The sequence below is a fragment of the Mus musculus genome, chromosome 12, assembly GCF_000001635.26.
Source record: "Mus musculus strain C57BL/6J chromosome 12, GRCm38.p6 C57BL/6J".
NCBI classification, from domain to species: Eukaryota; Metazoa; Chordata; class Mammalia; order Rodentia; family Muridae; genus Mus; species Mus musculus.
This window is the reverse complement of record NC_000078.6, coordinates 80,398,473-80,413,031: the sequence shown is the minus strand read 5'-3', so window position 1 is coordinate 80,413,031 and position 14,559 is coordinate 80,398,473. Positions and strand designations below refer to the sequence as shown.

General features: G+C 42.5%; 1 protein-coding gene across 2 annotated transcripts in view; it reads left to right on the top strand.

Annotated features, from left to right (window-relative positions):
* The window catches only part of Dcaf5 (DDB1 and CUL4 associated factor 5), a 100,754-nt gene that overhangs the window by 23,570 nt on the left and 62,625 nt on the right, over positions 1–14,559 (top strand). For both annotated transcript variants that reach the window (NM_001364324.1, NM_177267.5), the window contains exons 2-4: positions 8,334–8,477; positions 13,047–13,083; positions 14,124–14,263. In NM_001364324.1, the coding sequence (NP_001351253.1) occupies positions 8,366–8,477; positions 13,047–13,083; positions 14,124–14,263 (289 nt within the window). In that variant the 5' untranslated portion in view covers positions 8,334–8,365. The remainder of the gene's footprint in view (positions 1–8,333; positions 8,478–13,046; positions 13,084–14,123; positions 14,264–14,559) is intronic.

Below are 14,559 nucleotides of genomic sequence, written 5' to 3'. Positions count from 1 at the left end.
AGTCCAAGACAAGCTTCACATAGCTATATACTAAGTTTGAGGATTGTAACTGTTTGAGCTTTTCTATGTCCACCCAGTTCCTGAATAATGACATGGAGGTTTATTTATGAATTAATGCCTACTAGCTTGTAATTCAGTTATTCTGTTTATGTTAATCTAAGGTCTGCCATATATACAGTCAAACTTCCTCCATCTCAAAGGGAATCTTTCCTCACCTGACTCTTTTTAGAGTTCCTCTCTTTGTCTGGAAGTGCCACCTCACTATTCTGCCTTATGTTATAGGCCATGGCCAATCAGAAGATGCCTTAGGCAGGCAAGGAAGGACAGAGACACATCTTCATACAGTATACAAAACGTCACTAGTAGAGGCTCGTCTGTCATGAGATTCTGTCTCTCAAGAACCAGAAAAGAACATTACGGATGACGTCATCTACTGCTGATTTTGTGACCTTTTAACTGTGTTAAAACAGTTGTCCTGTACCTTCTGAGGTCATTCTGCACTTACAGTGTGTGTATTTGGGAGTCTCTACCTCACAGAGGTGCTCTCTTAGAGGTAGTGAAGCTGGCTGGTAATTTGTTTTCCAAATCTCAGAAGTTTGAACTGCACTTTTTTGATTTTTCATCACATTTAAAGTATGTCATTCATGCTGTTTAGCTTTCTTTTTCTTCAAAATTCACTTTGTTTATCCTACTTGTGTGTGTGCATGTGTGTGCTCACATGCTCATGCTTGTATGGAGTTGCAGTTGTAGATTGCCTGTGCCTGTGGAAGTAACGGTTCTTCCTCCCAGCCCCATGAAATAAGATCACTCAAAATATATTTATAAATACCTTGGCCATGTAGCTAGGCCCTTCTCTGACTAGCTCATAACTTAAAATAACCCATTTATTCTAATCTACATTCTGCTACATGGCTGCTTACCTGTGCTCAGGTACCATGACTCTGTCTTTTCACTTCCCAGGTGAACCTTCCACCTGGCCCTATCCCAGAATCCTTTCTGCCTCCCTGATGTTCTACCTCCTAATTCCTACCCAAGCCACAGGCCATCAGATTTATTATTGACAGGTACCATATCCATACAGACACAAGATATTTTCTCTACATGTGCCTGTGACTACCAGAAGTCCATGTTGGGTGTATTCCTTAATTACTCTCCTCTTTCATGCTTGAGAGAATCTCCTACTTAAGCTCACCAATTTGGCTATGCTGGGCTGGCCAGCAAACTCCAGGACCCTGCTAGGCGCTGGGATTACAAATGTATGTCACTGTACCTGCTCTTAACCCCGATCCCCACAAGAAGCCATGACTTTATTGGTGATATAAATAGTGCAAATTTAGAACCAAGCTGTTCTTTAAAAAAATCCACTTTTTTTTTTTTTTCTTGACAGGGTCTTATTGTGTAGCACTGGTTGGCCTGGAACACAGGGTTGTAGACCAGGCTACCCTTGAATTCAGAGATCATCTGTCTCTACCTTCTGAGTGCTGGGATGTACGCCACACTCTTGGCTTGTAGTGCTCCTTTTGAAATGTGGAACAGAAGAGTCCTTGTTTTTAGATTGTCAGTTCCATAACAACATTTACAGGGCCACCACTGTTGGTGTTCAGGCTCCCACTTACAGGTGACTTGACCAAGTCTATGTTTTTAACTTCCATACCTGTGACAACAACCCCTTCCTCCTCTTATGCAGTTGCGTCTATTTTCCTGAATGTTGGAAGTACTTTCACTTTGTTTCTCAGCAGTTGCCAGCTAAGTGTGCTGAGCTAAGTCTTCTGTGTTGGCTCCTACAAAACTGTGCAGGCCTCTGTAGCTGGGCTCCTGCGCACTTCAGGCTTTGGGGTGAGCAGAGGGTGTTCGTAGATTTCCCCAGGACTGCCTCTAGCGGTCCCCGAGATCTGTGGACCCCTTTGGGATGTCGCCTTCCTTCCCTTCTGTCACTCACTGGTTCCTTGCTGATGTCAGCTGCCACTGCCACCTGTTTGTGTGTGTGTGGTGTGTGACTCTCAGCAGCTCTGCTACTCATCACTGTGGGGTTCAGCTCAGACCCTGCCTCCACCCAGCGCTGTGGCAACTGCAGCAGAATGGGTTTCTGTGCTTTCCTAGGCCTTTTTGTGAGAACACGGGCCCAAGATGGAGGCAGGAAGAGAGCAAGCCCTTAACTGACGGTTTTTTCAATTTAAAAAATCTTTGTGGATGGCTCAGCAGGTAAGAGCACTGACTGATACTGAGTTCAAATCCCAGCAACCACATGGTAGCTCACAACCGCCCGTAATGAGACCTGACGACGCCCTCTTCTGATGTGTCTAAAGACAGCTACAGTGTACTTATATATAATAATAAATAAATCTTTAAAAAGATTATTAATTTGCTTTTTCAAGACTTGGTTTAGCTGTGCACTCCTGAATACCCTGGAACTCACTCTGTAAACCAGGATAACCTTAAACTCAGAGATCCTCCTGCCTCTGCCTCCGAGTGCTGGGATCAAAGGTGTGCCCCCCACCACTCAGCCACTCAGCTATTGTCTGTTTTTAGTTTTTTAATGTAGGTGCTTGGGACTGAGCTCAGGCCCTCCTGTTGGCAAGCATTCTACTGACAGAACCATCTCTCCAGCATCTCTTTTTTTTTTTTTCCCCAGACAGGATTTCTCTTGTGTAGCTCTGGCTGTCCTGGAACTCACTCTACTCACTCTATAGACCAGGTTGGCCTCGAACTCAGAAATCCACCTGCCTCTGTCTCCCAAGTGCTGGAATTAAAGGCGTGCGCCACCACTGCCCGGCTAAGTTTATTCTTTTGAGAACAGTATTTGAAAGGAAATTTTATATTACTATAATGTCTATGAAGCTGTGGGTTTTATTGTGCTTTTTTTTTTTTTTAAATATACCTTAAACTACAAAGAACATTTCTCCAGTGTCTAGAATTATCCAGTGGTGTTTAGGAAGAGCAAGGACATGTTGAACTTTAATCCCTAATTGATGGTAGTACCTTAGGACTAGTGAGCTTAGCTTCTTTTATATTTGTTTCCTCATAAGCAAAATGGGGCAATTGGAGAAAATAATCCCCCAGGGATGATTGAGAGTGAGTGACTGGTGTGAGGAGAAAGCACACTTGAGCATGGTAGATTTCATCTGTTTCTGCCCAGGAATTAGAAACATTGTCTAAGACTGACTGGATCGAGTTCAGATTTTAAAGCTATAACTTTATTATATTCCAACACACTAGTTATCTGATTCTAGAGAAAGCACTTTATTTCTCGGGGTTCTAGGTATCCAGTTAAAAGTGGTGCTTTGATACCCACTACCTATTTAATGTAGAGTACTCCAAGATAGGAACCAAGGCAAGTCAGACTTCATTTTCTTTTCCCTTCTTCCCAAGCAGGATCTCATTCTATAGCCCAAGCTGGCTTCAAATTTACCTCAGTTCTGCCTCCCAAATATTGGAATTATAGGTATAGGCCACCATGCCTAGCCCTGACTTTTGAGCCTTTTAAAATAGGAATAACTTTGCTCTCTTATCTGGTATGAGATAAAATTAGATAAACAGATTTATCTTTTAAAAGGAAAGTCCTTGGTAAAAATTGGGTGTTTGCAGATACCTATAGATGTTATTCCACCTCTGGCTTAAGAAAGCTTTGCATTTTTATCTTCCTGTCTCAGCCTCCAGAGTAGTTTTAATTACAGGACAGTGCAACAAGGCTTGGTTCTGTCTCTGGCAACTTCTGCAGTGGGGGTCAAAGTCTGGATGGAGCCCTTACCTCTTCAGACTTGCTTGTGTTGCCTTTGGATTCCTTACCCATACTCCTGATTTAAGAAGTGTCATTGAAAGTCAGCCTAGGGCTGGAGAGATGGCTCAGTGGTTAAGAGCACTGAGAGCTCTTCCGGAGGTCCTGAGTTCAATTCCCAGCAATCACTTGGTGGCTCACAACCATCTGTAATGAGATCTGATGCCTCTTCTGGTATGTCTGAAGACAGTTACAGTGTACTTACATATAATAAATAAATACATCTTTGGGCCAGAGCGAGTGGGGCTGGAGCAAGAAGGAAAAAAAAAAGCCTAGTGCCTTGGCAGATCACCCAACCTAGCTTACCTGTGGTCAAATGCAGCCATCATTCAGTGTACAAAAACTTGGGCAGGTGGTGTAGCTCAGCTGCTAGAGTGTTTGCCTGGGACCTAGCTCCACACAAAACCTGATGTCTTATTGGTTGTCTGTAAAAGAGGCAAGAGCATCAAGGGTTCGGCATCATTTTAGCTACACTGAAGTTTTGAGATCAAGCTGACTCTTTTTAAAAAGTTTTAAACCTGGCCATTTAATCTGCCTAGTTTCAGTATCTCTTCACTGTCAATAGGCTGGATTGAGGTAGACTAAGGAGCAGTCTCTGGTGCCCATGTCCTGCATTCAGATCATTGTTGCCCCCCCACCCCCAGTGGTCTCCTATAGTCCTCCTGCCTCTACTTGCCAAGTGCTAGGATGGGTTTCATGTGATTCATAGTCCTGTATTACCTAAAAGAATTTGAAAGGCGGGGCTGGAGAGATGACTTAGCAGTTAAGAGCACTGACTGCTTTTCCAAAGGTCCTGAGTTCAATTTCCAGCAACCACATGGTGGCTCATAACCATCCGTAACAAGATCTGGTGCCCTCTTCTGGGGTGTCTGAAGACAACTACAGTGTACTAACATATAATAAATAAATAAATCTTTAAAAAAAATAAAAAATTTGAAAGGCAAGGATAAATTCATAGATGATACTTTGTAGAAATTAGGGTGTTTTGAGGTATGTACATTATTATTATTACTACTATTATTGTTGTTGTTGTTGTTGAAAAAGGGTCTCTCCACGTTGCTCTGGCTGGTCTCTCTACATTGCTCTGGCTGTCCAAGAACTCACTATGTAGACCAGGTTGACCTGGAAGTCACAGTCTTCTGCCTCCCAAGTACTAGCCTGGCTCAGCTTAAATCTCTATGTGTTTGTGCTCATTCATGTGTTTGTGTACCTGCTGCAGTACCCACAGAGACCAGCAGAGAGCATCAGATCCCCTAGAGTTACGTGAGGTTGTAAACCACCCGAAATGGTCATGGGGAACCAAACCCAAGTTCTCTGGAAGAGAAACAATTGCTTTTAATTGCTGAGCTATTTCTCCAGCCTCTATTTTGGCTTTTTGAAACAAGGTCTCACTCTGTACCCTAGGTTGGCCTGGAACTCAGTATTCATATCCCAGGCTGGTCTGAAACTCATGGTAATCCTCCTCCCTCAGGCTCCTTAGTGTCGGGAGTACTTCACTCCCCCAGTCTTAAACAGGAAGTCTAACCAGACTTCAGTTGGTAGGCGTTTAGATGGTTTTCAGTCTTAACTATTGCCTAGAGTCTCAGGGTTCTCCCCTGGTCTTGGCCTGGGCTTGCCTAGCTTTTTGAGGACACGCAAAGCAAATTGTTTCCTTCTGTGTTGAGCTGTTCTGGACCATAAAGTAAGAATGCCAGATGACAGCTTTAGTCATGGTATATAGTCTGCTTAGTGCCAGGACCCTCTGGGTAAGGCTACTCTTCTGTAACTTAAAAGCTGCCGCCGTCTCCTCCTCCTCTTCCTCTTCCTCTTCTCTTTCTTCTTCTCCTCTTCCTCCTCCTCTTTTTTTCTCCTCCTCCTCCTCTTTCTTCATCATCATCTTCTTCCTCTTCCTCCTCCTCCTTCTTCTTCTTTAGTGATCTTAGTTCAAAGTGAAATGAACCCTAAGAAGGGAGAGTGAGTGTATTTAGATTCACAGTTCAAGGATGTAGTCCATCATGGAGGGGAAGTCAGGGAGGCTGCACCCACATCAGCGAATGTGTGTTCGCCCCCACCCCTTCAAAGATTCAGATTGTTTATCATTGTTCAGCTTTAATGGCCCTTTATATAATTCGAATACCTTATCAGACATTCTCTGAAAATTTATTCCTGTAGTTCTTTCCCATTTTTTATCCTATTTAAGTGTCCCAGCACCAGCCTAATAGTTACAGTGGGCACTGTAACAACTTCCCATACTGCAAAATCACCTAGGAATGGCTAGGCAGGTGTAGGCAAAATCTGCTATATAATCCTGTCCAGTGCTTAGTTTTTAAAAACATTTTTATCTTTAATTGTGTGTGTGTGTGCCTTTTTACATGAGTACAGTACCCTGTCAGGCCACAAGAGGGCGGTGGATCTCTTGGAACTGGAGTTACAGGTGACCCTGACCCACAATGATGAAGTGCTAGCACTGAACTCTCTCTGTCCCTCTGTAAGAACAGTGCTCACTCTTCACTGCTGGGGCGTCTCTCTAGCCCCAGCACTGACTTTTTGGTTCATTCATTTAGATTCCAACGTTTCAACAAAACTGCCAAAATCTCTGCTGTCATGTAGCTTAAAAAATATTTTTCACAAATGGATGTTGGCGCCCATACTCTTTTACACCCAATTCTTCCTCCAGAAAAGACCTCTGGGTACTTCTGCACAGGCTCTTATAAACCACTGACAGCCTGCTCTGTGGCATGATCCTGTTTGTATAGATGTGCTGTAAGTGGTGCCAAGTGCACTGTTTACCTAGGGCAGCATAGCTTCACCACTAGCTTGGCCATTCCAGTCCTTATATTTTTAACCTTGGGTAGATGGAGAGCCAGAAGCTCAGGGCTACTGTTAATTGCTGCCCATGTAGCTTATCTTTTTATTTTTATTTTTTGGAAAAGAGTATTGCACTGGCTGGTTTTGGGTGTCAACTTGACACAGGCTGGAGTTACCACAGAGAAAGGAGCTTTCAGTTGGGGAAATGCCTCCATGAGATCCAGCTGTAAGGCATTTTCTCAATTAGTGATGGGGGGGGGGTCCCATTGTAGGTGGTGCCATCTCTGGGCTGGTAGTCTTGGGTTCTATAAGAGAGCAGGCTGAGCAAGCCAGGGGAAGCAAGCCAGTAAGTAACATCCCTCCATGGCCTCTGCATCAGCTCCTGCTTCCTGCCCTGCTTGAGTTCCAGACCTGACTTCCTTTGGTGATGAACAGCAGTATGGAAATGTAAGCCCAATAAACCCTTTCCTCCCCAACTTGCTTCTTGGTCCTGATGTTTGTGCAGGAATAGAAACCCTGACTAAGATAAGTATGTTGTTGGCTTGTTATAAAAGTCAAACAGGTGTTGTTGGCTTGTTATAAAAGTCAAACAGGAGACGTGGGATAAATAGCGTAGCAATTAAGAGCATTGGCTGCTCCTCAAGAGGACCTGGTACAGTTCTCAGCACCTATGTCAGCCAGCTCACAACTTCAGCTCCAGGGGAATCCAACATCTCTGCCGCTGCAGGAAGCTGTACTCATGTGCACATAACCACATGCAGATACACACCTACACTTCCATTTTTTAAAAAGTCAAGTAGGAATGGGTATAATAAATAGTTCAGTGGTAAGCACTTGAACCTTGATAGTATGTGCATGTGTGTGTGTGTGTGTGTGTGTGTGCATGTGCATGTGTGCATGAGTATGTGCAAAGTGTGAAATGCAATCTCTTCCCCACTTCTGTTTCCTAGATGTAATCTTCATTAGTAGTTTGTTCCTCTCTCCAGACACTTTTTAACACGTCGGCAAATATGTAGAACACACGTATGTATTCTGATTCTCTAGGAGCTAGTTGATACAGTGTGCTACTGCTTTTGCAGTTCAGACCACTGAAAATTACATGAAAAGAGCCAGGTCCCCAGAAGAACTGCAGTATAACAACCCTAATAGGAGTTAGGCCCTTAGTTGTGTGTATACTGTCCCATAGTCACCAAGACTACATCAAAGATTGCTTTGCAAATTGTTATGCTAGAAATACTACTTAAGAGTTCTTTGGTTACAAGTAGTAGAAACTAGTTTAGGTTCTAATGGCTATTTCCTGCTCCCTTCTCAAAAAACTTACTAGAAAGATTCCAAATAATAAGCAAATAAACATTTAAATGCTAAGTCTCAAGGAAGCCAAGCTGGACAAAGTGGTACTGGGTAAGGAGTGTCTCATGCCAGAGCTTATTCATTTTAATTTCTGTATTATCTGTTTAAGAGTCAGAACTTGAAGAGGGCTGAGACTTAACACAGTGGTAGATAGAGCACTTGCCTAGTATGCACAAGGCTCTGGGTTCCATCTCTATTACCACTAACCTAAAACAGTCAACCAAACAAGTCCTGGGAAAGTGTGGGTGCTTTAGAGTTCATGTGCCTCATGGGAAAAAAAAATCTTAGATTTATGTGCCCTCTCAGAGTCTTCCATAGTTGGAGAGATATAGATTCAGAAAGGATGGGAGTTGAGGTGGCAAAACCAAATGTTAGCCTTGCAATAACTATTTTAACCCTAGATTCTTGCTCTCTGCTAAAGGAGGAGACGACCGCCGAGTTCTGCTATGGCACATGGAACAAGCTATCCATTCCAGGGTCAAACCCATACAGCTGAAAGGGGAACACCATTCCAACATTTTCTGCCTGGCTTTCAACAGTGGGAACACCAAAGTATTCTCTGGAGGTAAGAAGACAGATTCTACCGTGGGAAATTAGTGAAAAGACAGAGTGGTAAGAGCGTATTTTTCTTCCCATAGCTTACTGAGCTGTGAAATTACTGGCTGACTATCATTTTTACTTCTGTGCGTTATAGCAGTTTAGATGTGTGAATTAGGGATCCATCATCCTTTCTCCATGCCCCGCCCCTTTGTGCCTTGGCTGAAAGTATGCTAATTTGTAGCGCGCACACAGGAAGTAATAATCTTACCACATACAGTGCATGCTTCCTATTTTGTTCTATATCTTCTGATATTTCATTTTTGTCCTGTTGTATTTTTAATTATTAGTGGGCATGTGGGTATGTGTACTCTTCCATCTTTACATAGCTTCTAGGAATCATACTTGAGTCACCAGGTTTATGCAACAAGTTCCTTTGCTTCTCCTGACCCATCTTTCCAGCTTTAAATTTTCATCTAGAAAGATTTGACCATACTGTTTTTTGAGACAAGTACAGGCCGAGGATGACTTGTCCTCTGACCACCTGTGTCTGCCTCCCAGGTGCTGGGATAACAGGCATTGCCTGCCTTCCCTGCTTTCCATCTGGGCTGCTGCTTCTGCTGTTTGGTAGGTTGATGACAGAGGTTGGCCCAGGTTGGCCTTAAACTCCTAACTTCAGGCACTGGGATTATAGGCCTATTGTGAACATTAAGCTTGATGTAAAACAACAACACCCTTTTTCTTTTAATAGCATTTACTTAATTATTCAGGGAGTGCATGCCATGGCGAGCAAGCATGTGGAGGTCAGAGGATACTTTACTAAAGTCGATTCTCTCCTTCTACCTGCCCTGATCACTCACTTTCCCTCAAGTCATTGCTTTCACAAATTTTCATTCATCTGTGTATTTTCGAATGACTTTTTAAACATTGCTGAAGTTTCTTAAATTTTTAATTTTTTTATTAGATATTTTCTTCATTTACATTTCAAATGCTATCCCCAGTGCCCCCTATACTCTCCCCCCGCCTTGCTTCCCAACCCACCCACTTCGCTTCCTGGCCCTGGCATTCCCCTGTACTGGGACATATGATTTTTGCAAGACCACGGGCCTCTCCTCCCATTGATGGCCGTCTAGGCCATCCTCTGCTATATATGCAGCTAGAGACTGGAGCTCTGGGGAGTACTGGTTAGTTCATATTGTTGTTCCTCCTATATAGGGTTGCAGACCCCTTTATCTCCTTGGGTACTTTCTCTAGCTCCTTCATTAGGGGCCCTGTGTTCCATCCCATAGATGACTGTGAGCATCCACTTCTGTATTTGCCAGGCACTGGCATAACCTCACAAGAGAAAGCTATATATCAGGGTCCTGTCAGCAAAATCTTTTTTTTTTTTGGCTTTTTGAGACAGGGTTTCTCTGTATAGCCCTGGCTGTCCTGGAACTCACTTTGTAGACCAGGCTAGCCACGAACTCAGAAATCCACCTGCCTCTGCCTCCTGAGTGCTGGGATTAAAGGCTTGCACCACCCCGCCCGGCTCCTGTCAGCAAAATCTTTCTGGCATATGTAATAGTGTCTGGGTTTGGTGGTTATATATGGGATGGATCCCCGGGTTGGGCAGTCTCTGGATGGTCCTTCCTTCCATCTCAGCTCCAAACTTTGTCTCTGTAACTCCTTCCATGGGTATTTTGTTCCCCATTCTAAGAAGGAGCGAAGTATACACACTTTGGTTGTTCTTCTTGAGTTTCATGTGTTTTGCAAATTGTATTTGGGTATTCTAAGTTTCTGGGCTAATATCTACTTATCAGTGAGTGCATATCATATGAGTTCTTTTGTGATTGGGTTACCTCATTCAGGATGATATCCTCCAGATCTATCCATTTGCCTAAGAATTTCATAAATTTATTGTTTTTAATAGCTGAGTATTACTCCATTGTGTAAATGTACCACATTTTCTGTATCCATTCCTCTGTTGAGGGACATCTGGGTTCTTTCCAGCTTCTGACTATTATAAATAAGGCTGCTCTGAACATAGTGGAGCATGTGTCCTTATTACAAGTTGGGACATCTTCTGGGAATATGCCAGGAGAGGTATTGCTGGATCTTCTGGTAGTACTATGTCCATTAAAATTTTAATTTATTGTATGTGCATGATCTATGTGGGCACATTGTGTATACAAAGGTAAAAGGACAACTTTGTGGAGTTGAGTTTTCTCCTTCTACCTTATATGATTTCAGGGATCAACATAGGTCACCAGAATTGTGTGGCAGATCTGTACCCTCTGAGCCATCTCTCTCTGACCATAAATTAACATTTTAAAAAAATTGACCATATTTTTGTAGGGGAATTTTAATCCAGCAACATGGCTGCTCTAGCAAGGGATCAACATCCAAAGACCTGCTAGGTCCGTGTGATTTAGCTGGAATACAGATCTTTAATTCCTTTGGTTGGAATATAGACACAGCTTTAGCACATACCTTTAATCCCAAACAGTGATGTCTAATTGAGGGACAGACAAAGTGACAAATAAGAGAAAGATTTGACTATCTTTGACAGTCAGAGATAGGATAAGCCCAACTCTCAGGAGAACAGCACAGGAAAGAGAAGCTATTTAAGGGCATCAGAGGGAGAGGGAGTTCAGATAGGAGTCAGTCCAGTGCAGTGGAGTTGTTTGTTCTTGAGTTCATGCAGGTCAACACAGGCAGTTGAAGCCAGAAAATGAGGAGCCAGAAGATTAGAACAAATTACCCAGAGTTAGTTTAAGGCCAAACAGAGCAATTCAGGAGAAGCTGAGAGAAGCCAGATTGAATCAGTCAGCTTGTAGAGGAGTGTGAGCCATCACAGCTAGTTGAACCAGTCAGCTAGAATTCAGAAAGAACTCGGAAGAGTGAGCTTATTAAGCAGTAAGCAGGTAATAGGACACTTTTACAGGTTTCCTTTCACCTTTAGGGTCCACAGAATCAGGTGTAATCCAGTTGACCTGTCCAGCCTCCATCCCCTTGCTGACTAAACAACTTGATGTCTTAGGTGGCATTGGGCTGCTTTTTTTGCCCCTTGTGCCCTCCCACTTTTTCAAAATTTCTTGAGGCAGGTCTTGTTGGGTCCCAAGTTGGCCTGGGTGGCCTTGAACTTGAGGTAATCTTCCTGCCTCTGCTTCCTGAGTCCTGGGTTTATAGTTTCCAGCCACATATACAGCCTATCCTTGTCCCACCTGCAGGAGTTTACAGTTGTCAGTTGCTCGAGTGTCTTTGATTTCTGATTCTTTGTCTCTGAACATGAAGCTAAAAGTCCCGTTTTCCCACAGTTCACCCTCCTACTACTAGTAGTTTGTGTGGTTGGACTCTCAGTTCTTAAAGGACTGGACAGCATCTTTTCCAGTGCCCCACCATGTTTGGCACCTGGAAGGTTGAGCTGGAAGGCATGAGTTGGTCTATGCTATTGGCATGTGCCCACAGGAGACTTTACGGCTTTACAGGGCTTGGAAAGCTGAGATGACTTAGACCTTGCTGCCGTTTCTGCTTTGTGCTTAGGTGGCTTTGGACTATGCACTTGAGAGTGGCATATGTCTTTGTCTTACACATGCGTACTGTAGTTGTTTTCGGCTTTATAAGCCATTTGAAGACATCATGAATATGGTATTTTAGGTTCTTAGAATAAGAATGTAAGAGGAAGTTATGGAAGAAAGCTTTACAATCATTTAGGATCACACTTATCAGACTCTAATGCAATGAAGGATGAGGTAGAAACAGCAGATGTTACCAGGGCCTCTCAAGTGCTCAGCCCTATTCTGAATGCTTTTTACAAGCTCTTGTCCTTGTAATACCCCAGAATAGTAGACATTTGTTATCCCTATGTTCATGTGGACAGCCGGAGCCTAGAAATGTTAAGAGATTTTATTCCAGGTCTTATAATTGCTGGTTGCTTTGCTAGACATGGCGTGGGTTAGCCTGGCTGAGTGAACTGTTTGGCCATTTACTTTTCCTGAGTGACAGCAGTTTATTTTGGTCTGATCCCTTGAATAATGCATTCTGAACTGTTGCCAGGTTATACTTTATTGCTTAAAAAACAAAACAAAACTCTATAAAGACAGCTCTGTTAAATATTTTTTAAAAGAGAGAATATGTGGCTTTTTGAGACAGGTTCTCATGTATCCTAGGCTGGCCCTGAGCCTCCTGATCCTTCTGCCTCTACCTCCCCTAAGGGTAGGAATTACATACAAGCAAGCACCACTGTGCCTGACTTCTTAGATTGCCTTCATAGTCTCTCCTAACTTAACACTCCGATTTTCTATTATGTTGTATTTGAGTGTGTGTGTGTACATGTGCACGTGTGTGTCTGTGTGTGTGTGTGTATACATGTGTACATGTGCACACGCGCACACACAGATGTATAGGACAACTTTCAATAATGCAGTAACTAGTTTTCTCCTCCTACCATAGGTTCTGGGAATCAAGCTCAGGAATTCAGACTTTTCAAGACTTCCACAAACTGAGCCAATTTATGATTTTTTTTTTTTTTTTTTAGAAACTTTAAAATCCTATATTGTCGGGTGGAAGGGATCACTTGTAGGAATTATAAAATGTCTATTTTTTTCCTTTGTAGGAAATGATGAGCAAGTTATCCTCCATGATGTTGAAAGGTAAATAGATTGTTGGTGTGTGACGATGACTGACCATTTTTTACATGAACAGTGGCAAATATCTTTTTAGACATAGATTTTAGGTTCTGAGGGAACTAATATGGAACCAATATTAGTTTTCTGAAGCAAACAAACCAATTACTATAATAGTTTCAGTTTTATTTAAAGAAAGGGAAGATTTGCAAAGTTGACATACAATTAGAAATAATAAGAGACGCCTTTAATCCCAGTACTTGGTAGGCAGAAGCAGGCAGATTTCTGAGTTCGAGGCCAGCCTGGTCTACAGAGTGAGTTCCAGGACAGCCAGGGCTACACAGAGAAATCCTGTCTCAGAAAAACCCAAAAAAAAAAGAGGGAGAAAACAGTTTTTCCTCTTTATATTTATATGTTATACATAATTACATAATAAAAATTAATAGTTAATAATAACAAATATTTATTGAGTTTTTACTGTCATGTGCCAGACATTGTTCTAAGGGATTTTTGTGTTCCCCACTTAACCATTATGACCATTTAGTGAGGGATATTGTTGATAACCATGACAAGAGGGAACAAAGGCCCAGAGCTCTTAGGTAACTTAAGGTCAGGTAATGCTAGGACTTTGCACCGGGTCTTGTTAGCTCAGAGCTGTGCTGTTAATCCACATGCTAGTCTCCTGGGAGGCCCTCTACCTCTGCTGCTTTAAAACCTCCCCTTTGTTTTTGGAAATCTAGTACCACCCTCAAATCTCCATACAACTGATAAATGAAAACAAAAAACTCAGCTACTGGGTCATTTTTAAATACGTTTAGTGTGAAAATTAGGAAATTTATACAAGTAATACTTTTAAATATACATATATATTTATGCAGACATTTTAGATACTTAATGTTTTTCACTTGAACATTGCCCATTATATTAATTTAGCATCTTGTTGGTTTACCTGGGTTAAATTTCTCTTGTTAATAAAAGAAACTGAACTCTAGTTAGGTACAATAGGGCTGGGCCTCTGAACAATGTTTGTGTATATAAATATGTCTATGTGCTTTTCTGTTTCTCAGCAGTGAGACCCTGGATGTGTTTGCTCATGAAGATGCAGTATATGGCTTGTCAGTGAGCCCCGTGAATGACAACATTTTTGCCAGCTCTTCAGATGATGGCCGGGTTCTCATTTGGGATATCCGGGAGTCTCCCCATGGAGGTCGGTCATTTTGGACAGTTTTGGATTGTGCTGAACAGTCTGAGTACAGTCAGTGTATGAGTAGCATCCAGAGGATAGAAATGTAGGATTCTCACATGCAGCACACACACATAACACTGGAGACCCATCCTGCCCTGAGTGGTCGCAGAGGAATACGTTTACCAGTCAGCCTACCTGTCACTGTACAAAAACAAAATCTGAGTCTAGCTGTGCAACTCAGACTGGCTTTGAACTCACAGTCTTTCTCCTTCAATTACAGAAAAGGGGCACCAGGCAGGGTTTTTTGTTTGTTTGTT